The sequence below is a fragment of the Ruditapes philippinarum genome, unplaced genomic scaffold (assembly GCF_026571515.1).
Source record: "Ruditapes philippinarum isolate M1 unplaced genomic scaffold, ASM2657151v2 ctg12289_1_1_1_1, whole genome shotgun sequence".
Classification (NCBI taxonomy): domain Eukaryota; kingdom Metazoa; phylum Mollusca; class Bivalvia; order Venerida; family Veneridae; genus Ruditapes; species Ruditapes philippinarum.
Window position 1 is genome coordinate 1 of NW_026860480.1, and position 27,632 is coordinate 27,632.

The window sequence follows — 27,632 nt, forward strand, 5'->3', positions numbered from 1 at the left end:
TTGCCCAGTAACTTTAGATACTTTTCTGAGAGGAAGCTCTCATGCCATTTGACAGAAGGTTGATAGCTGAATTAAAATGCCAGAGCTTGCTTGAAAGGTGCATTTGAGGTTATTCTCTACCAGTAAAGCTGAAAAATCTCCATGCATCCTCAAGAAAGACTTAAAACCCTATCAAAAAATTTATTTTTTTTTAATTTGAATACAAATCTTTAGAATGCCTTTTGTGTACAGGACATTAAATATGTTTATTACAGGTAGCTGAACTAGAAGCTGAGTTTGAGAAGTTAGGTAATGAGAAGCCACAGCAAGCAAGATTCCTCAGATCTCAGCAGGACCTTAAAGCCAAGATGGAGGAGAAAGCTGCGAGGGCTGAGGCTGGCGAGGAGGAAGAAGAGGAGGAAGGTAGGGATATCTTAAAGTAATATTTTACTTTGAAAACACTGGAAAGGGAACTGATCACTGAAAATTTCCTTTTTCAAAAAGTGGTGGAAATAGTTTTTCATAGCTTCCTTGAAGCAGACTTTGTCACAGGAGTTTCTAGCTTTTATGTTACAGGTACAGAAGCCACCTGAACTGTCAAATCACTACTTTCATTATTCTTCAAGCTCATGAGATAATACTTAACATGCTGATTTTATGAACTTGGTGATTACAGGTGTTTCAGTATCAGAAACCAAAATTAAGGTACCCAACTGTATAGAAACTGGTCAGATTGCATAAATGTGTAGACTTGTTTGGTTCTATGCATTTGTTTTGCAGACAAGCATCTCTGATTGAGAATTTTCTAACAGATTATTGTTGGATACATTTTCTATTTGCTTTCTTGTGTAATGACACTGTTAAATTGTGATTTTATTTATTGAAACATTGATTAACATTGATTTCAGGTGAGGCAGCTGAAGACGTAGATCCTTATGAATTATTGGAGCCTGTCAACATTCTAGCAGCATTGCCTAAAGACTTCTTCGATAAAATTGTATGTTTGTTTTGAATAATAAATTAAATAATAAATTTCCGAGGGTTTACAGCAAAACTGAAGTAACTTATATGAAATAAAGAAGGACTTACAACAGTCTTGCAGTAAACCCTCTATATGTTCATGGTCAAACCTGTCTTATTTTGCTAAAATATTACAATTGTCAGCGTGCAGGGTTTGATTGATATTTCATTGGGATTAAATATTTTTGTGTTTCCAATAGTAAATGTTAATTTTGTTGTTTTCTAAGTTAAAGTAATTATCATATAAATTTTTGGCACATATCAGAAAAAAAATCACAATTTATGTAAGTTATTAATGCTAAATATTTTCGCAAACTGTCAATTATTGTATGGCATTTATTTCTATGAATGACTTCTGTCATTATATATAATTGCATAAGCATTGAGATAACATTTTTTGCGACGGACGCGCCCTCAGGCCCGTTCAGAGCTAAGTCATCTACACATGGGATTTCGTCGGCTACAATCGCGCAACGTGTCCTTAACCAATTAACAGCCCAAGAAATAGTACATGAATTTGATCCTTTAAAACTCCCATACTTTGTCGGGATATCTTAAAATCTTCCATATTTAGCCTTTTCAATTTCAAATTAAGTTATCCAAGTTAAAATATGAACATATATAATTGATAAAAACGTTGTAGTCCCGTAGTATTATTGCGCAATATGCAATTACTGCCGAAACGATTTTACCGCTGTCGAAAAGTAGGACAGCAAATTTATACTATAATAAAGGTGTAAGCTCTGAGTTTCCAAGAAATTATTAGTAGGAAATAAATATTTCTACATTATATAAAACATTATTATTATCAAATCAAAAGTTTTTCGTGACTCTAGAATAACTCGCGCATTAATAAAATAAGAACTATTTTCGTGACTCATACCGCGGGTTTAGCTGAATATTCAGCAGTTATTAATAAATTAGATACAGTACAATGGTTAGTATAAATATCTATTTTTGAAAATGCATGTAACAAGAGAGTTTTTCAACAATTTACCACCATGTAGTCTTTCATGGTAATCTTTATTGAAGGAAGTTATAATATCAGTTCTACTTCCTATTCTTGTGGTTTGTTTACATATTTTTCAAGGTCACGATATGAGTTAACTTTCGCTATTCTAAAAATAGATTCTGCTTCACCTGTGCTGATTTTTGGACAGGCGATTAGGGAGTACACATTATACATGTAATAAACGCAATACTTTTAGAAATTCTATACAGTTGTAAGAAGCAAACAAGTTGAAAATGGAATTTAGTGTGAAATTGAAAAGGACAACTAAACACTGTAGTGCTTAAGTGACATTTAAATTAAAATAAAAACGATGTGCTCTGGCCTCTACATCTTTACCTTGTAAATAAAAAAACTCTAAAAAATACACTATTAATTGCTGATGATTTTAACCAAAAATATTTTTAATGAGACATATCCAAGAGAAATAAAAATACAAATGACTTATATTTTATTGTCTATATGCCCACTATGATATAACACGAAGCACTTCTAAATAGCAGTCTCACATGTATAATGTATTATGTGCATGGTTTTATTTTAGAAATATTTCGTTGACAGTTTTTTTTCTTTCTATTTACATATCATTTCTTGGGGAATAAATCGATAAGGACACTGATTTACAAGTTTGACCAGAGTTTTTAGGCATAAATTTCATTCTGTATTTAAATGCTTGAAAGTAGCAAATCTGAATTATATCAGATTGGGACACAAAATATATTGCTCTACAAATCTCGAACTTGTATGGAACAAATTTTCTCTGTTATATTCTTGTTTTTGTTTTTTTTTCTAAAAAAAGCCTTAATGTCTCTCCGGTTGCATGTCCGTCGCATTCAGTGCTGCAGCACTTTGATCTTTCTCTAAAGTAATTTTCTCATGTAGATTTCACTCATAAACTATAAACTTTTTTTCAAAACAAATGATGAAAATACTTTATTCATTGTCTTGTTTGTGTACACAGGAAGCCAAGAAATGGCAGGAGAGAAAGGAAGTTTTAGAAGCTGTACAGAAATTGTGTGAAAATCCTAAGATTGAACCGGGGGACCATGGCCCACTTGTAAAGTCACTTATGAAGGTGAGAGAAAAATGGTTTATTTCATCTTTTGTGTTTAGACAGCCTCATTATGTTGTTCAAAGCACGAGAAATTTTGTGTTTTTTAATAATAATAAAAAGTTAACGAAATATCAAACTATATGCTTACAAAATGAGGTAAAAATGACTGAAGTGTTGGTCCTATCATTGGATGAGATATTCATATACATCTGCAAGACAAGTCCCTATAGTGCAATGCCTAGGTCAAGACTTTCCATTTATTTCATTGTAAAAATTTAAATGTGACAAGTTCAGATTTAAGATCTGATTTTGCAACAGAATTCAAATTGACTGAATGGCCATATTCCATTTCAACATATAGGTATTGTAAACTCGAAGTTCTGTTAACCAAAAGTATTCTAGTTCAACAAACTGTATGTACTTTTCATTTGTATAAATGTGTTTTGGTAAATGATTCATTGATTTTAATTCTTTGATAAATCAATTTGATCTGTATGTGTTTGTATTACTAGGTTGTTGCTAAGGACACCAATGTGATGTTGGTTGCACTAGGTGCAAAGACCCTTGCGGGACTTGCCAATGGCTTGAGAAAGAAGTTCAGTCCATATGCTTCAAATGTAAGTTGATTCAGTGTAAAAAAGGAATTTGGTAGAATATGACCACAGTATTTATGAACATGAATTGCAGTAAATGAACGATATGAACATCGTACCAGTTTAAGGGATTTTAGTAAAATATATGCTCTGTACATAGAAATATGTTGTGTCCTATTTATAAAAGTCTTTTGCATGATTTTTTCCTAACAATTTTTGTCATCACTGCTATGAAATATGTCCATCATGTAACAACAGCTTAGTGTAAGACATGGCCACCATCTTTTGTATATGTTTTGGGTGAATTTTCATAATTCATATGACCTGAAATAATCAAAATTATTAACTTTTTCAAATGTGTATAGATTATTGATTGACAGAAAAATATCAACAATACATCGTTATCGTCTCTATCGATGACAGCTCTAGAAGAATGTGATGTTTATCTGGGAGCTATTGTTTATAATCCATTTAAACTTAATTATGAATTTGTCAGTATTTCTGTTCAGTTAGTTGAGAATTTGAGTCATCAGATCACTACCTTTATGCCAGTATGCCTAAATGATTGAATTATAGTTTCAACAAAAATAAAAACAAACAACTATATAATGCAAACTGGCCTTAATATAAGTGACAGATTTGAGTTTATGGATGAATTCATTGTGTTACTTAATTACTAAAATGTTATATTCATTTTGTATTACAGTGTATACAGACATATTTAGACAAGTTTAAGGAGAAGAAACCAATGGTGGTTACAGCATTACGAGATGCAATAGATGCTGCTTGGCTGTCTGTAAGTAAAAGTAGCTGAATATTTAATCTTGATAGATATGATGTGTTCTTTAGTCTAGAAAGTAAATGTTAATTATGAAATTGTGTTCAAATTTTAATGTATGTGTTATCCGATTATTAAAAGTGTTATGATATAATTTAGCAATTTTTCTATTATCTTTTGAATGGTTTTTAATAAACTTGTACAAGACTGTTTGAAATTCTTGCAGTGAAACAACAATTACAGCACTTGTGCAAAGGCTATTTCTGTTAGTCAAATTCTTTATAGGATTTTTAGACACCTTAATGGTAAAAGTATTTATTCGTAAGAAACATTTCCAACCTAAACAAAGAACAAATTTATTCATTTACTTACAGATTAATTTGGAGCCTATCACTGAAGATGTAATAGCAGCGTTAGAAAACAAGAACCCCAATATCAGGACAGAGACGGCCGCTTTCCTTGCCAGATGTTTCTCTAGGCTATCAATTTCAACACTTCCAAAGAAACAACTGAAGACATTTTGTGGCAGTTTATTAAAGGTATTTTACTGTAAAGTATCAAAATTTAATCTTTACTCCCAACTGAATACTTTAAATGAACTTGCCAGTTTTTCAGTCTTTACAAAACTGTTCTTCATTGTTAATGGAAAATTTCAAAATATATATATAACACAAGCAAAAATCAGGAGTAAATGACTCCCAAACTTGCACTAATGGAAGCCTTGGGTTAAAGGTCAATTATTCAGTAAATTTTAAAGCTGTATAAGCATTTACTTTTTAGCTTTTGCATGATAATATAATATGGGAACATTGTTGCTCACACAATTGGAAACATTTCCATGTATATATAAGAGTATGCTTAGCATTCTGTATCCCATTATTGGCTATTAATTCCTATCAAAGTGTGCACTCTGTATTGAATCTTTCAGACTGCCAACGACACAGTACCAGAGGTTAGGGAAGCATCATTTATGGCCCTTGGTACTGCAATGAAGGTTGTAACCGAGAAAAATATCATGGCTTATATGAACGATGTGGATAATCTGAAGATGCAAAAGGTTGGTTTTAACAATTTGTTATTTTGAGTAGACTACTATAAAGTTGATTATATTAGAAACTCATTACACTATTGTTATGACCAAACTTATAGAAAACCATTCACAGGGTTTTACGGGACGCAGAATTCTATACGCATAAATTTTGACATGTACGCATATAAGTTATCCACTTGCGTCCAAGTGTACGCACAAAAATAATCCTAGACAATAGATATTATTGTTTCTGACCCGACATGATTTTATCTCTTTCTTCTCGAAGCTCACAAAATTCCATTTAAATCTAATACAGCGTGCAAATGCTTGCATTTGTTTATTTCGGAAGTTAACATAATTGAAATCTACTGCGCATGCTATTTGCAAGTGCCCGCTGCAGAAACTGATGACGTTTATCGTGCAAGCTACAGTAACTGATGACGTTTACCGTAAAATCTATTTTAGGTAGCTGTTTTTGGTTTTTCAGTTGCTATATTTAGACAGACTATTTATAACAAGCAATTACTTTTAGTTAGCGTATCCAATGTCGATCTACCAGTTCGGCGAATGTATTTTGTACATGAACGGCAATAATAAAAAAAGCAGTGCTTTTTGCAAACCTATTTTCATAGTGTTAAAGAAATTAAGTCACTGGGTATGTTATTATCGTAGGTGTTATAAAGATAATGGTTTCGGCGAACTTAACTTATGAGGAGGTGCAAAAGCGGTTTCGTCGGCCTTTTGTTATATGATATTTTTAAAAACGCATCATATTTAACTGACTGTCTGTAAAGATATCTATTGTGTGTTTACTAGTTCAGCTAAAATATTTACAAATAGATCAGTACAAATTTTCAGTCTGTTGGTGTAATCATATAACTGTAATGGCTATAAAAAAAACCTAGTGATAAAAGATATTGAAATCATATACTTCTTATGAAAACAGTACAATATACATGCATATTTCTCACAGGGTAAATAAATGATTTTAAGCAAAATAGAGTGGTCTTCATAGTCTTTTATAGTGAATATAATTTTGGACCCCTAAAATTCAGGCCTGGACCCCTACTTTTCTAGGTTGTGCATCCACTGGACCCCTAAAATTTCAAAGAGATGTAAAACCCTGCATTCATTATGTTATATTTTTAGTCCTTCACTTTATTTATTGCTAATTTGATGAAAAAGACTTGCTTTGGTCATTTAGATTTTACACCGTCAGTTTACAATTTTGATGACTTTAAGTTGATAATCTTGAATAAGACAACAGCAATTTTGTTCAGGCAGCTTTTAAATGCAAGCTTTACAGGTAGCATTGGCAATATAACATCATCCTTGGCATTTTGAATGTTAAGCAATTGTGAATTGTATAATTTACATTTTAGTATATGAGTTACAGACTGTAACTGATTAGCAAAACTTTATTGTTTTCAGCATTACATTACATAAATAATGTTTGGATGTTTTGTATTTTTTGTTTTAGATCAAGGAGAGTTGTGACAAAGCTGTTCTGTTGAATGCAAAAGGTGAGCCACGTTCTGGTGGAGCACCAAAAGCTGTCGCACCAAAAGCCGGATCCACTGAACCAAAACCTGTGCAACGACCTGGCGCTCCACCTAAAGCTGTGAGTACTGTGTTTAATTTTTAGAGAGGGTGTAAGTACATAAGAGAGGGAATGAGGTGAACACTAAAGTGCTACTCAGAAAGTTCATGTAAAGGATAATATTTAATTTTATAGACAAGTGCTGGGGCACCTAAAACAGAAAGATATGCAAAAGATAATTAACATTTATTCTCAGAAATCAGTTGAAAATTTTTGTGGTATTCTAAGCCCGATATTGGTGCAACACTATTAGGTTTTGACTCCTTTTTCACAAATAGAATAATTATTCTGGAAAAATAGAGTGTGCAACTGATCTAACATTTTGCACGCTTGTTATTTGTGTATATCTACATCAAATGGAGTATTGATTTATTCTCAAAAAAATATTACCAATCCCATTATTTCAAAAGACCTCATTGGAGTCCCTCTAAGCATGTATGTTTTTATTTCAGAGTGCATCTGCAAGACCAAAGACTGCACCAGCCAAGTCTGGAGGGGTAGGTGTCTTTTAGGTTTGGATAGTATGATTGTGCTTTCATGATTTGAATTTTTTGCATTATTACAGAAGTAGGAATAAATGATGAATGTTTTGTGTTCCTCTTTGGGTTGTAATTAAAGTTTTCGTTATATTATGCATATCATGGGTTTGGTGGGAAATTGATTTGCTACCCTTTTGCATTAAAACTTTGATGTGACCCTTTTGCATTAAAACTTTGATGTGAAAATATCATTTCATAAAGTAGTTGGTAACTTTGAAATCAGAATAAATGATTTTTTATCAAGGCTTGGTATACGTCCTTTTAATGCACTTAACAATTTACTTTCATGTTTATTCATGGATAGAAATTATCTTGATACATAAGATGAACTGGCTACATGTTATCACAGTGTACCTGTTATTTTCACTTTTAAGCCTCCAAGGGCAAAGGCAGGTGGAGCAAAAGCAAAGAAAGATGGGTCAAAGAAAGCTTCAACCCCACAGGAAGAGAAAACAGAGAAAGTTCTATCAGTGAGTAACATATACATTTATATGTATCAGAAGTTAATTGACGCTGATTTATTGCTTGTTTAAAATGTAATAACCTAATTATGAAGTAAAGTTGAACAAAAAGGTAAAAGTTTACTAAATTATTAGCACATCTTATCACAGTTTTTGTGTCGCCTTGAAAAGGTGACATATAGGGGTTACTTTTGTCGTCGGCATCGTTGTCGGCGTCCCCTAAAGCTTGTCCGGAGCATAACTCAGTCACTATAAGTCTGATTGACTTCAAACTTGGTATGCATGCTTCTTTCAATAACCCGAAGTGCAGTACACAAGGACCGGTACTCTGCAGTTCTTATTTTTTGAGTTATTGCCCTTTGTTAATTTTCATACTTTAATTTTGTCCGGGCCATTTCTCTTCAACTAAAAAAGCTATGGACTTGAAACTTTATAGGATGATAGATCTCATTAAGAAGACGTGCAGTGCACAATAACCCGTACTCTGCACTTCCTAATTTTTGAGTTATTGCCCTTTGTTAATTTTCATACTTTATTTTTTGTCCGGGCCATTTCTCCTAATGTATAAAAGCCATGGACTTGAAACTTCATAGGATGATAGGTCTCATTAAGAAGAAGTCCAGTGCACAAGAACAGGTACTATGCATTTCTTATTTTTTGAGTTATTGCCCTTTGTTTATTTTCATACTTTAATTTTGTCCGGGCCATTTCTCCTTTAGTATAAAAGCTATGGACTTGAAACTTCATAGGATGATAGATCTCATTAAGAAGAAGTGCAGTGCACAAGAATCAGTACTCTGCATTTCTTAATTTCTGAGTTATGGCCCTTTGTTTATTTTCATACTTAATTTTTGTCCAGGCCATTTCTCCGAAAGTATAAAAGTTATGGACTTGAAACTTCATAGTATGATAGATCTCATTAAGAAAAAGTGCAGTGCATAAGAACTGATACTCTGCATTTCTTATTTTTTTAGTTATTGCCCTTTGTTGATTTCTTACTTTATTTTTGTCCAGGTCATTTCTCCTCAAGTATGAAAGCTATGGACTTGAAACATCATAGAATGATAGATCTTATTGATAAGAAGTGCAGTGCACAGAAACTGCTGCTCTGCACTTATTATTTTTTTAGTTATTGCCCTTTGTAATTTTTCCTATTTCATTTTTGTCCTGGCCATTTCTCCTAAACTACATTGTTCACAAGGCGACACATCCGACTCGCGGAGTTCTAGTTGAAAGTAAAAATGCTTTTCTAAGCATATAAGGATATGTCCACTTTTATAACAAATATTAAATATTCTATGAATCATATTTAAGATATATTTAAGTCATAAAGATATATTTTTCTACTAAACATTATAGAATTTCTAGTGTGAGCATGTTAAAGAAAGTAACAATAGTAAACACATTGGTTAACATAAAAAGGTAATAATCTTGATATTATACAATGAATGGCTTATTCAAGGATGAAGCTGTGATAGAAAAAGCAACAGAACTTCTGGGTGCCGAGATGTTGACACAGTTAGAGAACTCGAACTGGAAGGAGAGACTGGCGGGTATGGAGAACATGACAACAATGTTACGTCGGATGACTAAAGATATGATACCTTGTCAAGTGTGTGTGAGAACACTAGCCAAAAAACCCGGCTTTAAGGATAATAATTTCCAGGTACATATAGTGCTGTTATATAAAGGAAATTTGTATTTTTGAATGTGCGGTTATAAGGGAAGTTCGTGGCTGAGTGATTAAGGTCATTAAACTTCAAACCACTTGCCCCTCACTGCTGTTGGTTCGAATCCTGACAGGATCTGGATTCTTTTATGTTTAGAAGCTATTCAGCTTGCTTAATGAATGTTGGTGGTTCTACATGTTTGCTTGAAATAATGCAAGGAAGGGCACCTGAAGTCTGCCTCCACCAGTAAAGTTGAAAAGTGGCCATATAACCTAGACTGTGTTGGTGCGACGTAAAACCCAACCAAACAAACAAAAAACAAACATGCCTGAAGTCTTCTTCCACTAGTAAGCTGTGAAGTGGCCATATGACCTATGGTGCGACATAAAAGTCAGTTAAGATAAGTAAAGAAGAATATGGAATGGGTAAAGAGAATCAAAATAAGATTTTTTATTGCATAAATTTATGATATATAATGTATTTATAAGTTCTGATAAATTTCATTCATATTTCCAGGTTCTAAAGTTACGAATTGAGCTCCTTTCACATCTAGCCCAGAATGCAGAGTTCACTAAAGTGTCAGCAGAATACTGTTTACAAGACCTGGTGGAAAAGGTTGGGGATGTGAAGAATGGAGCAGCCGTACAAGAGGCCTTCAGTTGTATAGCAGAAGCCATTTCACTGGACTTTGTTGCTGGCGAGGTAAGTTCAAGTCTCTTTTTGGGACCCTGCATTGGTTGGTTGTGGAGGGAGAAAATACTTTTTTTTACCTATCTCTACAAACAACTTTATGGCATAATAAATCACTTTTATAAATTAGTGTTCATCATGCTATTGGACAAGAGCATCATTTGACAAATTGAAATTTTAAATTTCCCCTAAGATAGAATTTTCAAAATTAAGGAAATGTTGGTAAAATAGTTTTAATAACACACTTATATATGTCTCATGTTGTATGTATGAAAAAACTATTTTTATTATTTGAATAGAAGTTAAACTTTTGGAAATTGTTAATGCTGTAAATGTCAGAATTGGTAGCTTTGTTTTGGAATTTTTATAACTCAAGCTTTCTGTACATACTGCATACTATTTTCAGGTAATGAGAATGGCATTTGCCCAGAAGAACCCAAAGAACCAATCAGAAGCTTTGAACTGGCTTACTAAAGCTGTCACAGAATTTGGTCTCAAGTGAGTGTACTTTTCCAAATCCATATTTTCACCATGAAGAAAGGTTTTATTGTAATGTTTTAATATTGAATACTTTTGTCTTTGTAGACTGTTTGACAAGCTCACTCAGTGATGGATATTTAAGTTAAAGTGCAACATGTTTTTCTTGTTACATCACAATGGTGTGATATTTGTTAAACCCCTTTGGTCTTGATGTGATTGAAAGCCGAGCCCCAAAAAAAACCCCTAAATAAAATAGTTTGCTTAATAAAAAGATCCCCATTTTCTGTTGCTCCCCAAAAGATTTTTCTTCTCAATGCCTGAAATGACTTGTTATCAGATGCAAGAGTCTTTCTACACAGAGAAAGATTTTAAAAGATCTGCAAGTAATAATGACACTGTTGCTGTAAATAAAAACCATTAAACTAGATTAACTATGTAAATACACTGTTGGATTAAGAAAATGAGACCCAAGAGTCAAAATATGTATTTCACAGTAAGATCATCTTGTTAGAGGACCTTTAAATACTTTTGAAGTAACCTAGTTGAAATTTTCTTTTAGCTATATTTTTGTTGTTTTCTGATTTCATATGATACAGAATATGATCAAAATAGCATAATTACATCTGTAGGTAATCTTGCAGCCAAATGATAATTTCTGTAGCCAAAATTAATGAAATTTTAGTAAATGACTAATTTTGTTGAGTCCGTAATGGAGTTATTAAAATCAGTTTGAAAACTGGCATTTAACAAAAAAAATCTAAGCAATTATTTTTGTGATAGATTTATTGTGAGAGGACATTCTATGTTTTAAGGCATACTTGCTTGTCAAATGTGAATGTAGTTTTAAAAAATGGTGAACTTATAGATTTACTTGAATTTCAGTCCATCTCCTAAAGTACAGAGGTAAATATTATCTCATGTAAAGGAAACATCACCAACATTTCACATATAGAACTTGTATAATTTATATATTACAAGTTTCATAATATATATAGAAAAACATATTGTTGTGTTTATTTTTTTGTGCTGTGATTTTTCTCTATTGTGTGTAGTGCAGATATATCACCATAATATTTTTTTTTCTTGGCCTTTTTTCAGTGTTTTTTTTTTTAGCTTACAGAAAAGATTTGAATATATCAGAATTTCTTTAATGTACCTATATTGTCTCTTAGAGTGCTAAATTCTCAAAAATTGTCATCAAAATGAAAGTAGATTTTTCGTAGTCTTATTTTCATTTAACTACTTTTGCACTTTTATTAAATCTTATATAATTTTGTATTGTATATAATTTTTGTATCAATTTTTAATATTACATAATATAAACTATATCTGGTAGAGCGTAAATAACTTACAATAACTATATGCACATTACAAACATAAAAACCAGGCCAATATTTTGTATCACCACAAAGCAAGTATTGTAGTAATTAATAACTTTGCCCCAGATCAGGTCTGTTCAAGTCTGCCTACTTAGTTCAACAGGCAGAGCTTCAGATGTGTAATCAGGGGTCGTTGGTTTTATCCTAGGGTGGGGTGAAAATTCTGTGTGATAGTTAATCACAGGCATTGAGTGTAATGGTCATTTGTGGTTTATCGCTGATTCAGAAATCATGTGGGATTTGAAAATTGTGACTTTCTAAAAAAAATTGTAATTACTGGTTAGTTATCAAGGGAAGCAAGTTAGATGAACCAACTGCAGAGATATGACCAAAATTTGTTGACTTTGACTATAATGAACCCACAAAAACAAACAGAAAAAAGGTATATGTAATGTATTATCATTTATGACATCAACTGATATTTGATGTCAGGTGGATTACCTCTCTGAAGGATGATTTCATCTATTCTATTGCATGTAAGATAGTGACAGGGAGCAAATTTTTTGATAATTTTTGTTTCTTACAGCACAATTTTTTGTCCAGGTTCTATCTAATAATCACTTGACCTTGGACTCCTGACTATTTTATATAGCACATCTCCAGATTGTATAATAGTAATAGTTTATACAGCAACATTTTGAAATTATGACAGGAAAAAGTAGTAACTAATTACATTGGAAGGATGTTATCATTATTCATTATACTGTTTGTAGTGATATTTTGCAGTACTTCTTGGATTTGCTTTTCATCTTTGATCTTTTCTTTTATTACTTTTTTTGTCATTTAAATAATAATTTTGTAACCTTGCCACACCACATATGTAGTTGTATTGTCATGGATTAAAAGAAAGTGCAGAAATTTAAAGTTCACAAACTATTTTATTTTTTTCCTTGCTGAACAAACAATGCATATTTTAAATTTAGAAATTTAAATGCGGTAGCCTATGAAAATTGTGAAAACTCTTCGTAAAATACAAAATATCCTAAAAATTAACCTTGCTGCTAGAAATCTTCACAATTTGGGGGTATTTTATAGATTTAATTGAGAATAGATATGAGTTTTGTCACTTGAAAGAAAAGATTAATTTGGTGTGTATAGCATGCAAATGCAACAAGTCGCTGACATAATTTCCTTTTTTAAGTGACATTATGCTATTTTTACATTAGCAAGTTGAGTTGAATTTACTTTATATTTCCAAAAGATTGACTGTTTGTTATAATGGTGATAGACTAACAGTTGATACTGGAAAATGTTCAGGATAAAATTTGAATCTGCCTAAAATATAAAAAAAACAACCAAGCTGAAGGTAAATTTTGACGGATACAAGTTAAAAGTGTTTATTGCAAAATGTAAACTTATTTTAACTTTCACCTATTAACTCACTTTATACCCTTGGATTGGCATAATGTCACATGGGCATAATGTCACTAACCATGTAACTCTTATTAGATGAAAAGATTGCTGTGTTTTACATAGATGTATGTACACAGATAATCTACATATTCTTCGAATATTGACTGATAAGGACTTGAATTCTATATGGATGGAAAACATTGTAATATTGTTAAGCTGAAAAAGATTACTATTGTAAATTTCACATCTTTTATTTCAGGGTCCAAGTCAAACCTCATATCGAAAATATTAAGAAAGGATTTGCACACACCAATCCAGTAAGTTAATTTCATAATACAATAATAAAAGTGTATATTTTGACAGATGCCTCCATTGTTTATCCTTAATCTGATGATTGTGTGTATTGGATATACCTTGCTTTGAATTTGGATCAAAGTTTAAGGGATTTCGGTATCAAAATACAAAAATTCAGCTACCAACAGTATAGAGCTTGATCAAGACTCCAAAGATGTGCAGACTGGCTTAGGAATATTCTAGTGGCAATTAATTACCACATTCAGTTGCAGTGATTAAGTAATAGAAAGAGTATCGAAACACAAGGCTATCTGAATTGTATGAAGTATAAATCAGATTGCTTAGTGTTTTGATATCCTTTCAATTTTTAATCATAGGCAAAAATGAAAACACTTTCTCTGCTATTACAATATGAAAGCCCAGAATAAATTTAACCAATGTATGAGCATCTGAATATGGTTTTAATATCTATCATTATCTCTTTCCCTGTCATCATAATTAGTAAACTCCAGAAAAAATGCTGTCAATCAACAAGCATGATCTATTTTTATCCCACCAGTACAGTAACTGGAGTGCAAGTAACTAATACCTGCTGTCCAATTAACTCTTAACAAGTTTTGAATGACTTCTAACTTTTTCTTAGTTAAAAATTGAATTATAATTTCATGATTTAAGAAATCTATGCTGCTAGAATAGGTAATAGAATGTCTTGTAATTTCTTGGCAACTTTTGTAGCTTTAGTTGTCAGTAACATGTGAAAGTTATGGTGTTACAGTTACATTTATTACTAGAAAGTGTACCAAGTTGCTGATATATTGATATATGTTATGATTACAGGCAGTAAGGACAGCAGCAATAAGTTTGTGTGTGATCATATATCAGTACATGGGTCAACAGTTACGTATGTTCTTTGAAGATGAGAAGGCAGCTTTGTTACAACAGATTGATGCTGAGTTTGAAAAGGTATGAAGGAGGTCATTTTTATTGGAATTTCCATTGTATATATGTCAAACCTAGGCTATCTTTTCTCTGGTTGTGTGTTTAAAATTCTTCTCTGAACAAAATTTTTTTTTTAACAAAACCATATTTGAAATAATACCATTTGAATATATTTGTTAAAATTACAGGATATGATATTGTTTAGATTACAAGTTATATAGTTGTAGAGATACTGTTGTATTTGGACCTCTTTGAGTTTCATTTAGCTTCATTAAGATACAAGAAATAAATTGAAATTTAAACAGAAACCTCAACTTATTTTGAAATACTACATTTTATAAGAAAATGTTCCAATTATATGACAGAATTCAGTGTAAAATTTGATATTTATCATTGGACTTGCCATTTCAGGTTAAAGGTCAGAAACCTCCAGCACCTATCAGGGGTTTGAAAGCTTCAGATGCAGGTGATGATGATGATGAAGATGATGATGATAAAGGTGATGATGATGGTGATGATAATGCAGCTGATCTTGTTCCAAGAAATGATATTGGGTAGGACTTTCTTGTTCTTCCATGATTTTATTTCAAACATAAAATCTGTGAGATCTTAATTCTATATTTATGTCTCCACATCTTTGAAGAAGTATGAGTTGATTGTTTTTGCTCATGTTATCCAGGACATTATACAATGAGAGAGTGTGGATAAAACTTTGTAGGATGATTTCCCATTGTCAGTAGAAGTACTCTTATGAGATACGATCAAGCAAAGTACCTAGAGAATGCTCCTATAATGGTGAAACCTCATTGGCAGATTGCCTATGGTGAGAAGATGGTCACTTGTTATTTTGTGGTCATGTGTGTAGGTGTTTGCTACTGCTTGGTTGTGTAGTACCTGTGTTTTATATCTTGTCTTTGTTGATCATTCATTTCAGTCTGGAAGTAATAGAACAACTATAGAATATTTTATGCAAACGCAATCTACAACTCACCTGTATGTGTGCATATGTGTGTGTGTGGGTGTTTGTCTGTTAAATAGATTATATAGTAACCTTAAAAAGACTACATCCCTAAAAACTACAAGTCCAATTTCAACCAAACTTGTTCTTTTAAATTTTATAGAGATAGATTTTCACAAGAGTTGATAGAATCTCTCGCAGATAAGAATTGGAAGGTGCGTGGTGAAGGACTGCAGAAGATTATCTCCATCTTGACTGAGGCCAAATTTATAACTGGAAATCTTGGTCCATTGCCAGAAGCTATCAAAGCAAGACTAGGTGATAACAACAAGAACCTGGTAAGAATCATGTTTCATTTTAAGGTGATTTAGAGATTTAGACAGAAACATTTGATGCTGAAAAATCAACAAATCAGTCAAGAAATCTCAGTCAAGAAATCTTACAGAGCTCTAGATCATAGATGGAGTTTAAATTTGGATTCATAGCTTGTGGGTGGAAAGAAACAACTACTTTACATTCATGGTTACATTTCTTGGAATCCCTGATACTGATACAAGAGATCATTCTTCTTCTGTATAATACGCTGTACAAGTTTTAGATATGTAAAAAACAGTGTATACACACTTTTTACATAGAAAAATTCATGAACAAAATGTTTATTTTAATATCAATATTTTGCATTGAATCTCGATTGTTTCTGTAGTGGTCATAGGATTTTAAATGGTTTTGAATAGGTCTCTATTATTTGAAATTTAGGACTCTTGAACTGCTGCTTCGAAAATCTTAAATGTATCTTTGTTTCTAAGCCTGCTTGCGGTGACTGAATTTACATTGCAGGCCAAGATTAGCTGTTCATGTTCAGGGTCTGCATTTATTATGCCCCCCTTCGAAGAAGAGGGGGTATATTGTTTTGCTAATGTCGGTCTGTCGGTCTGTCTGTCGGTCTGTCCGTCGGTAGACCACATGGTTTCCGCTGATTATCTTGAAAAGTATTAATCACAAAGTCTTCATATTTCACATGGTGATTGGTCATAACTAGTAGATGACCCCTATTGATTTTTGGGTCACTAGGTCAAAGGTGAAGGTCACAGGGACTTTGAATGTGTGTATGGTTTTCGCTTATTATCTTGAAAGCTATTGATCACGAAGTCTTCATATTTCACATTGTGATTGATCATAACTAGTAGATGATTCCTATTGATTTTGGGGTTACTAGCTCTAAGGTCAAGGTCAACAGGGTCTTAAATGTCAGAATGGTTTCCGCTGATTATCTTAAAAAGTATTTATCACAAAGTCTTCATATTTCACATAGTGATTGGACATCACTAGTAGATAACCCCTATTGATTTTGGGGTCACTAGATTAAAGGTCAAGGTCACAGGGACCTTAAATGTCAAAATGGTTTACGCTGATTATCTTGAAAAGTATGTATCACAAAGTCTTCATATTTCACATAGTGATTGGTCATCACTAGTAGATGACCCCTATTGATTTTTGGGTCAAGGTCTCAGGGGCCTTAAATGTCAAAAGGGTTTCCGCTGATTATCTTGAAAAGTATTCATCACAAAGTCTTCATATTTCACCTAGTTATTGGTCATAAGTAGTAGATGACCTCTATTGATTTAGGGGTCATTAGGTCAAAGGTCAATGTCACATGGGCCTTAAATGTTAAAATGGTTTTAGTTGATTTTTCCATGATTGAACACTTCCATGTACCCTTTTTTGGCAATTTTTTGTAATAAAATTACCAATTATGTGAGTCAATGGCTAGAAAGGGGGGTATATGTGTCGTTCGACATTCTTGTTATCCTTTGGTTGATATTTATTTTGAAAATTTTCTCTAAAATTATGAACGGTTGTGTCCAGATTGAAAGATGGACAAGTCCATTTAAGATGGTGAGCATTAAATGAATATCTGTAACTGAAGCACAGAAAAGTTGGTGGGTGATGTTGATGTAACAAGTCTTGCTGAATTCACAGAGAGTCAAGCTTGTGTTATTTTGTTTAAGAGCTAAAAAATCATTGTAAAGACTTCTGAACTTGAAAGGTCCCTTCAGATACTAGTAATTTCCAATACCTCAACTTATTATGGCTTAACAGGCTGTACATCTTTTTGTTTTGATGTAATTGGCCTAACTAATGTGATATGATATCTTAATTTATCAATTTCTAGGTAACAACAACTATTGGTATATGTGTAACATTAGCAACAAACATGGGTAGGCACTGTAAACAGCATATAAAAGTAATTGGACCTGCTCTAATTGGTTGTCTTGGAGACAGTAAGGTATGTCAAATATACATCATGACATCACATGGATAAAACAGATATGCTTGAATCTCTTTGATATTTGTAATGTTTTGATACAAGTAAAAAGATGCAGAAAATAATTGAACATTGATTTGTCTTTTCTTGATGGTTAGTCAGACACTGTCATGTTAAGTGAGGGAAAAAATGAATTTTGAATTCATTTAGGTAACTGCTAGTGGTAATGATGATTGAAGTAAGTTTTTTTGTCAGCAACCAGTTTTTATAGAAATTCAATTGTATGATATTTCTTATATTAAATCTGATTTATGTGTGTTTATTTTACAGCCTGCACTAAGGGCAGCTGCTGTAGGAGCGTTGAATGCTTGGGTAGATCAGACCACTTTGATACCTCTTGCTGAATGTGAGGCTTTTAGTGATGCCCTGAAGCTGGAGAATCCTAACTTAAGACAAGAGGTAAGCTGACCTTTATACAGGGGACATTCATTGTTACGTATTCTACTGTATTAAGCCTAGATTTCAAAAGTTATATTTTTCTTGTGGTGTTACACAAGTAAAGATATAATGTAAAAGGAACAGTCATGATTAAGAATTACTCATTTCAGTTGCAGATATAAATCTCTGTCCAGCCCATCTTGTTTACTGATAGTACTATTTTGCTTGTGGTCATAGTGTCAGGAGCTGTTGGCAACAGTTTAAAGTTACATTAAATAAATATGTTAAAATATTTTTGCCGTCGGCCTAAAAACCAAGCATTCTACAGTTTCATTAACCTTTTTAACAGTATCGTTGTAAATCTCATCAAATATTGTTCATAAATTAGGATTTTAAAAGGAAAACCCCACGGTAACACTAAAGTTCGTATACGAATTTTAACATGCAAATGAAGACTATAATCAGCTCGTGTATGCGCTACGTCACGGAGTTATAGTTGCTATCCGGAACACAGCAAATATAAGATTTTCTTGTGCAAACACACTTTTACCGTTAAAGCTTCACGGTGCACTAGGCCTGTGGTTCAGAAAAAATAATAATCTCATAAAACAGATTAAATTTGTATGAAAATATCCGTTACAATGCGGAAATATACCGTTAAATTAGGACTGCTACTTATAGTCATGTTTGTTGATTTAATATTGATGTACGGATGATCTGAAGGCGGAGTTTCTCATGCAAACAGAAATTGTACTTCCGAATTCGCCACAATGAGGTTGCACATTTGTATGCTCATTAAACTCATTTTGGTTGCCTGGACACCAAAATAAGATCTGGAGTCGATATGAAACCCAATTTATTAATGAAATGTCGCTATTTCTTTTTTTATGAAATTTATTTAATGTAACTTTAAATGACTGTTACTTGCTTGATAATGTTGTATTTAACATAGTGATTGTATTGCTTGAACAAAAATAGAAAAAAAATGATTCTTTATTATCTATTTTAGCTGTTAGGCTGGCTAATAGAGAGATTACCAAATCACAAGCAATTACCCAAGGATGAGATGAAACTATGCATACCCTATCTACTCACCTGTTTGGAAGACAGAAATCCTGAAGTAAGAAAGAAAGCAGGGGAATCCCTCGTACCATTTATGATACACGTAGGCTATGACTCTGTTTTCAAGGCCACCAGTAAGTTAAAGGTAAGTAAGAAAATACATAGAAATGCTCATTGATTCATATATCATACATATTTAATAATGAACTGAACTGATACTTGTTCTATGGAAAAAAAATTTCTTGGAAACTGACCTAGGTTACATTTATGAAAGTTACATAAGGGAAGACACTTCTCTTTTTCGTACACTCCTAAATGAGTACATAGCCAAACCACACTGTAAATGACTGACATTGACATCTGTCTTTCAAGACACTTTAAGTGAAAGATAGTCATTTATAATATACCTAAAAGTTTTCTGATGTAGTTACAGTTATTTTCAGTGTAATGAAGTAATTCCCGGTACAACTTTACATGGTCAGCTTGAGCCATACATCTCAGAAGTATAGCCCAATCATGAAAGCATTCCTTATTGATGTTGTAACTTAAGTATATTATATGAGAAAAGATGTTGCATATAAAAATGGAAGTTGTTTTTACCGAGTGTATATTCTGTTTTTAGCCAGCATCTAAAGATCAGATAATGCAGATTATTGAGAAAGCCAGGGAGAACCTTCCTGCCAAACAACCGAAAAAGAAGCCAGCTGAAGCAGCCCCTGTAGCGCGCAAGGCTCCGACCCCTGCAGCATCAAATGATTATGATGAGGAGGATGCTCCACCAAAAAAGAAAGAAAAGTCACCAACAGGAGATGTATCAGAACCAAAGGGTACAGCTAAAGGACCTGGAAAAACCAAGGCAAAACCAGTAAGAATTCAGGGTTTTTAAAACTATGGAGATATTTATTGTAATGCAATCATTTGTGATATGAATTATAGAACTGTCGTGAGTGATTATAAAGGGATTGACAATACAAACAATCGACTTACCTTCCATGTCTGGATCGTAGCCAAGCTAGGAATTGCCTAATTCTTCTTAGTTACCTTCTACACTAATATGGCGCCCAACTGTCAGACCTCTAACACACTAGTTCCGGTTGGCCCGGAACCTTCCGTTAACTTCCGTCAACTCCCGTAACCAGTACCATACAGTACTACAGAATACACCTTTAACCTGCAGGAACCAAAAGTGACTAGCCTTTGCCACTAGTATAGAGACAGACCAGCCAGCACATCTGTGCAGTCTGACCATGCTCTATACTGTTGGCTGTCTGACTTTTGATATTGACAGTTCCAAAAATAGAAACTAGACAAGTCACTGCAACAAATTCAGCAGGTTAATTGTTAAGTGATGATGTTTTTCAAGCATCATCAGATTAATTGTTAAGATTAATGTGTTGGAATTGGTGATTAAGTTCATCTAATATTTATACATAGGAAGCTTTTTGTTGATAAAGACATTCACTGTCACACTGTTTTTTCGTGCTTATTTACAATATTAATGGACTTTTTTTCCAGATCACAAAATTTGTCAAAAAGGCATGACTGTACTAAATAGGTTATTTTGGCATGAGTTATTTTCGACAACCTTTATGTTAAATGTGGTATTGTCTATTATTGTTCATGTTGATCTAAATGTCTCTTGACTTTATTAATTAACATTCACACAGTTATATAATGTTTGTTTTAATTTTTTCTCTGCATAGGCATCAGCTCCAAGTAAAAGAAAGAAGGTGGAAGAGGACACTGGGCCACCAATCAGTGTAAATGAACCCAAAGAGAAGAGATTTAAAGAAGAAAGGAACATGAAGGTAAGTTTAACACAGTACCCTGCTGATTTTGTGTTGTGAATTTTTCCTGCTTTAAATTTGGCATAGAGATCAAGTGTACCTTATAGTATATCTGCATCAAAATACTGAAATATAGCTGCCAATAGTATAGTGAGTGGGCAAATTGATATACACACTCTGGCCTGCTCTATACTAGTGGTCTATATATATCATTTTATTCCTTTAAGCACTCAATAAATAGTTATTGGGGAGCTCATGGCGGAATGGTAAAGTTTGTTTACTTCAAATCACTTGCCTCTCGATATGCGCCAGTAACTTTGAATTCTTTCATTTGAGTTAGCTATCCAGCTAGCTTACGGAACATCAGTAGTTCTACTCAGGTGACCATTTGTGCCTGAAATTATTAACAAAGGGGCACCTAAGGTCTACCTCTACAAGTAAAGCCTCACCATATGCCAATTGTGGATGAAGTGATTATCCCTTTGTCCAGAGCTGTAGATTAAAAACGTGTTATGCCATTTGTTTTAAAAGATGAAAAAATTCTATACATTAACATTGTATTTCGTAGTGGATTGTTTTTTTAACCTCACCAATGTATTTTAAGTCATTTGATTAGAAACAATATTGAGATCTTTAAAAAAAAACTAGTTTTCAAAGTTAGTAGTATGATCTGAAAAATGTTTATATGTTGTACAAGTTATTTTTTGATGTTTCATTTTAAAACTGAGATTGTCTTGTAAAATAAATTCTTGAAGATTAATGCCTGGACTAATGTACAAAGGCGTGCCTAGGATCTTTTGTCAACAATATAGGGCAGGTATATAAATTTTATATGTTATCTTTTACACATGAAACAAAGGCTTAGGAAGGATTTCTGTTTTATATATTTACAGACATTGAAATGGAATTTCATGGAGCCAAAGGCAGAGTATGTTGAACAGTTAAGGAATCAGATGGAGAAAAACTTCAGTAAAACAATGATGGACCTTCTCTTCGCTACTGACTTTAAAAACCATACAAAAGCTATAGAAATTTTTATTAAGGTAAATGCTGCTTAAAAATGATTAATTTGAAATTATTGTTTTATGAGCTTCTGTTTTATTGTGCTTTGTTTGAATATGTTCACAGTTTTGTAGATGTAGTTTTTCTCAGTATGAAAAAAATCTCTGTGATGATACTTTATACATACAAAGGCAAGGCTAGTGATTGGAATGGTTTAAAGACAAATTATAACCTTAAAGTTATTTGAACTTTTTAAGATATTTTTTAAGCTTATGAGCTTCAGTGGTTACTGTTTAGTTATTAAACTTGACTATCACTGCTGAGAGTTTATATTTAGAGCCTTGGGGCAAGCATTATATTGCATTATTCATTTCATAAATTTAGTATTGAATCTACACAGATTATATATAATCTACATGTATTTATCACATATCTACGATAAGAACAGTTTTCAGCTAAAAGAGTCATTTTATAGAGTAAAGCTAGTTAGCATTAGGGCATGTTAATGCTTTGTTTGTATATAATGCATATGATGTTGCATCAAAGAGTTATTACACTAGTGTAATATGGTTTTCATTAAATGGGTTTGTACCACTCCTTAGCCATGGCTTATTTGATAAATCAAATTACTGTAACCCAATTTATATTCGCGAATACAAATTTTCGCGTTTTGCCGAGGTCAGACATATTCGTGAATATTAATTTTCGCGTTTTCTTGATTTCCGAATAAAAATATTCGCGTATTGGAAAATCCAATGGGGCCGTAAAATCCATTAGCCGACTATTAATCTTCAATAATTGAGGTCATTATTGGTGTCTTAGATGGGATTAACAATACGCTACCCTTAAGTTGTATTGGTAAGTGAATTGTGATCACAATTCAGCAAAACGTTTTCTCTATATATGTTCATGTACGCATCGTTCGTCTTCATTTCTGAACATGTCGTTAAAAGGGTGGTTGATAAAAAATAAACCCTCAGAATGCAGGGATGTTTCGGCATCGTTTTTGCCTGATCATGATCTGGAAAGCACAGCAGAAAAGAAAAAAATGATTAAAGCGGCAAACGAAGCTGTATTTGAAATTTTATCACCAAATCTCCAATCAGGTATCGAACCCAAGCCGAGAAAAGTATGTTATATGAGTCCGCAATCTAACCACATGAGCTATACAGGCTGTAAAGTTTGATTGGTAAAAATCGATACTAGTATGAAACCATCTTGTATTTCACTGTTTGTAATTATGTACACCCAATACCCTTTTGTGATGCTCGATAGGTTTATACCACCTTTGTCTTAACAATTCACTCAAACAATTATTTTATAGGATCCAAAAAACAATAGCCTTTTGTGATGCTCGATAGTTTTCTCACTTTCGTCAAACGATTTATTCAAACATTTAAATATGAAGAAACTTAAAACTGACACATGCTCCGTATAGTATCCTATACGGAACGTGATTAACAATAGGCCTACTAGTATTTCATAAATTGTATTAAAATGTGGATGTTTATTTTGATTGCTATATTGACATAGAGTTCTTTTGAAATTTATGAAATAGTAGTAGTTTACTTAGTTTGTGTTTTTATTGCTTTATGGCAATATTCATAACAATTCATTACTTCCTAACAGGTGCCCGTAAAATTCGAATATATCCGGTCAAGTAGCTTTGCATGAACAACGTCTAAAATAAAAATTTCTCTCCAATTTATTCGCGAAATCGTGCGGACTTATTCGCGCAAACAAATATTCGCGCGTCGTGGCCATCCGCGAATAAAGCGAATATTAATTGGTCGCGAATATTCGTTGGGTTACAGTATTTCGTTGGAAAGGACAAGATATTCCAACTTGACAGAATGTCTACAATGCACAGAAATTATGCCAGTGAACTGGACTATTTTATGTTTTATTTTCACATGACACTGTTGATGTGAATTAAACTCCTCCGTTTCAGAAAAATATTAATAAATGAAAAATAGTTTTTGAATAAGTAATAAAATAGCAAAGAAAGTCAGGTGATATTGTAAGGAATATATATAAACTGTTACATTTATATAATTTTTTTTCAGTGTATGGAAAGTGCCCAGAATGAGCAGCTTGCCAACTTGGATTTAATCCTGAAATGGTTTACTCTGAGATTCTTTGATACAAATCCCAGCATGCTCAACAAGGGGCTTGAATACCTCTCTCAACTCTTCAAGCTTCTCATTGACATTGATTACAGTCTACATGAGTTTGAGGCCAACTCTTTTATACCATACTTAGTGATTAAGGTAAGTTAGGCTTAGTTTAACCCATAGCTTTCAAGTGGCAACTGGTTCTACCCATGCGACCATTGCAGACCACGATCATGGTCTGCATTTAGTTACTCATTCAGTAGTTCTTATGAAAATTTTCCCTAAAAACAGTGATTGATTTTGTTTGACAATTCCATTTAAGATATTAAATGTGGTAAGGTTTAACAGTGTTTTTCAAAATATGATGGGGGGACCTTTCTTAAATTTGACCATAATTTATCATTTTATACAGCTAGTTATCTGGTGACAGTGGTGATACAGATTAATTGTCTAAATATTTATTAGAAAAAACTAAAAAGCCCCACTTATAACAATATTGCTTATAATGGTATACTTCTTATATAATGATGATGCTGTTGCCATGGTCTCAACTCTTGTTTTCAAATTGGTTGCCTCTCGGATATAATGTAACCCAGATATAGAGTTTAGAGTTTTATTTCAGAAGTATCCTGAAGGCCAAAAGCACATGAGGACAACATTTTAGACAGTGTACATGTTGAAAATTATAACATAATAACATCTTGTAATAATTTTGTAGTCTTTCTAAGTCGAAATAAGTATATTCATAATATATAATGATATAAATTTGGTGGTCCCCTAAATATCACTATAAGCAGACTACCTCATATTAGAATGTTAAATGGCAGTAAATTCCATCAATGATAATGCTGTAGAATGTGTTCAGTTTATATGATGGGTTTCTATCCGATATATTGGGAAGAAGGGATATATTGTTTTAGCAATATGATTGTATATTTGTATAGGTGGGCGAGAACAAGGACAATGTGAGACGTGAAGTACGGTCAATATTCAAACTTCTGTACAAAGTCTATCCCGCCAGCAAGGTGTTTGTGTTCATTTCTGATGGTATCAAATCCAAGAATTCTAAACAGAGGACTGGTATGTATGTTAAATAAACATTGTTGTTAACAGATCTATAATGGCAGTATAGGCGCAGGCCAGCTTGCATATATACTACTATACTTGATGTCAGTATTTTTATGCTGAAGTCTCTTCAGTTTCTGATGGTTTGTTTTAAATTTAAAACTGGACAAGTCTTTTAAGATATTTTAACTAGGATGATGGTAATGAATATGAGTTGCTGTATGTTGAATATGGGTCATACATGTGAACTTTTTTGGATGATCAAGTGGGAGATTTTTCTTCAAAAAGAGGGAGATATTTAGAATTTGCAATAAACAAAGAAGGAAGTTCAGAAATCAAAAATAGGGAGATTTCTTTAATTTGTGAAAATACCCCTTATTTTAAGAAAAATCTTTGAAAATATGGCTGCAGAAAGTGGGAGTCTCCTGCCTAAAGTGGGAGACTTCACATGTATGATGAGTACCTGTTTAACAAATAAATTTAGAAAAAAATTAAACGTTTTCCTGACATAAATATGTTAAAATGTCTGAATGCCTAGTTATGCTGTATTTTGATCAATATGTATTTTTTTTGGAGCGTGTGTGTATATTTAGATTATAAGCAAGTATTATACATCCATATTTTTCTAATAGAATTGAAAAGTTTGATAACCTTAAAATTGATTGTTTGTGAATGGTAGCAAAATAAGTTATTTCCTTTTATTAAGGGTTCTCAAAAAATCATTAACAAACTCCCTGACTTTTTTAACTTTCAATGTCCTATATTTCTTAAGTTTACTCTTTTCATGTTAAAGGAGGTTCAATTGTAATGACTTTTGAAAACTTGAATGAAAGCTGAGATCTTGTATTTGTCATCTTCTAGGCTTAATGAGGGTCCAACCGCCCTTTCAGGTACTGAGGGTATGTATCCCTTTGTCAGCTCAATAATTTGTGGATTATATTTATGATTTACAGAATGTTTAGAAGAACTTGGGTATCTGATAGAAACATATGGAATCTCTATATGTCAACCTAGTCCACAGCAAGCTTTGAAAGCTATTGCCGGGCAGATCAGTGAGAGAGATAACGGTGTGAGGAATGCAGCTCTAAACTCTACTGTCATAGCTTACTTGATACTAGGAGATAACTTATATAAATATATTGGAACAGTAAGTATTGTCTTCTCCTGTGTAAGTACTTGCCACTTCCATGTAAATACTGGCCACTTCTGTGTAAATACTAGCTAGTTCTATGCTAGTACTGGCTGCTTTGTAATGCTGACCAGTTATATGTAAGTACTGTTCTCTTCTGTGTTTGTACTGGCTACTTTTATTTAAAGTACTGCCACTTCTATGTAAGAACTGGCCACTTCTATGAAAGTAAAGCCACTTTTATTACAGGCATAGATAATTTGATGGAGCAAGTCGAAACTTGTTTTTATCTGTCCATATAAAATTATGATAAATGGTATACAGGTGTTTAATGCACACTTACAAGGCTTAATTAAAGTGTTCTGTATTTTCAAAAGGGATGATTGGAAATAATTTTTGGTCTTTGTCCAATGGAAGGTGAAAAATCATATTTCAAAATTTGGAAGTTTTTGCTTTTGGAAGACTGTCAGAACTGTTTAGTTCCTGAAAGGGTATTGAAAATGGTTCAGATAGTCTATTCATATTGGCACATAATAACATTCATGTATAACATACATGTACATGTAGATATATATAACATAACAGAAAATCTCTATAAGGGCCATCTGTGGAAGAATGGTTAAGTCCTGCTTTGTGATGAAGCTATCCAGCTAGCTTAGGAAATGTTAATGGTTCTTAAAGGAGTTGCCAATTTGTAAAGTAAATAATGCCCAAAGGGGAACATGAGGTCTTCTTCCACCATTAAAGCTGCAAAGTCGGCCTTTTAACCTTTGCAGAGTTGGTATGATGTTAAACCTAAGATTTAAACAAACAAAAAAAAAACCTGTATTAAAATAGCATATTATGCTAATCATTTTCAGTTGAAAGAAAAGGAAATGAGTTATTTGGATGAAAGGATTAAGCGAACATCTAAAAGTAAACCTGCTGGAGGTCAACCCCCACT

At 32.8% G+C, this 27,632-nt stretch overlaps 1 protein-coding gene across 1 annotated transcript; it reads left to right on the top strand.

Annotated features, from left to right (window-relative positions):
- Window positions 1–254: 254 nt before the first annotated feature.
- Window positions 255–27,626, top strand: LOC132760254 (cytoskeleton-associated protein 5-A-like; the record flags this gene model as incomplete). Its single annotated transcript, XM_060752193.1, is given in 28 exon segments — window positions 255–402; window positions 888–976; window positions 2,970–3,083; window positions 3,575–3,679; window positions 4,362–4,451; window positions 4,808–4,972; window positions 5,362–5,490; window positions 6,944–7,084; window positions 7,516–7,560; window positions 7,977–8,072; window positions 9,526–9,729; window positions 10,250–10,435; window positions 10,830–10,921; window positions 11,786–11,806; window positions 13,895–13,952; window positions 14,767–14,892; window positions 15,280–15,422; window positions 15,990–16,164; window positions 18,000–18,113; window positions 18,423–18,551; window positions 19,540–19,737; window positions 20,215–20,457; window positions 21,296–21,400; window positions 22,273–22,422; window positions 24,448–24,651; window positions 25,440–25,575; window positions 26,514–26,707; window positions 27,550–27,626. Coding segments are annotated over 28 exon segments (3,677 nt in total), but the record flags the coding sequence as incomplete, so codon positions are not given.
- Between the last annotated feature and the right edge of the window lie 6 nt (window positions 27,627–27,632).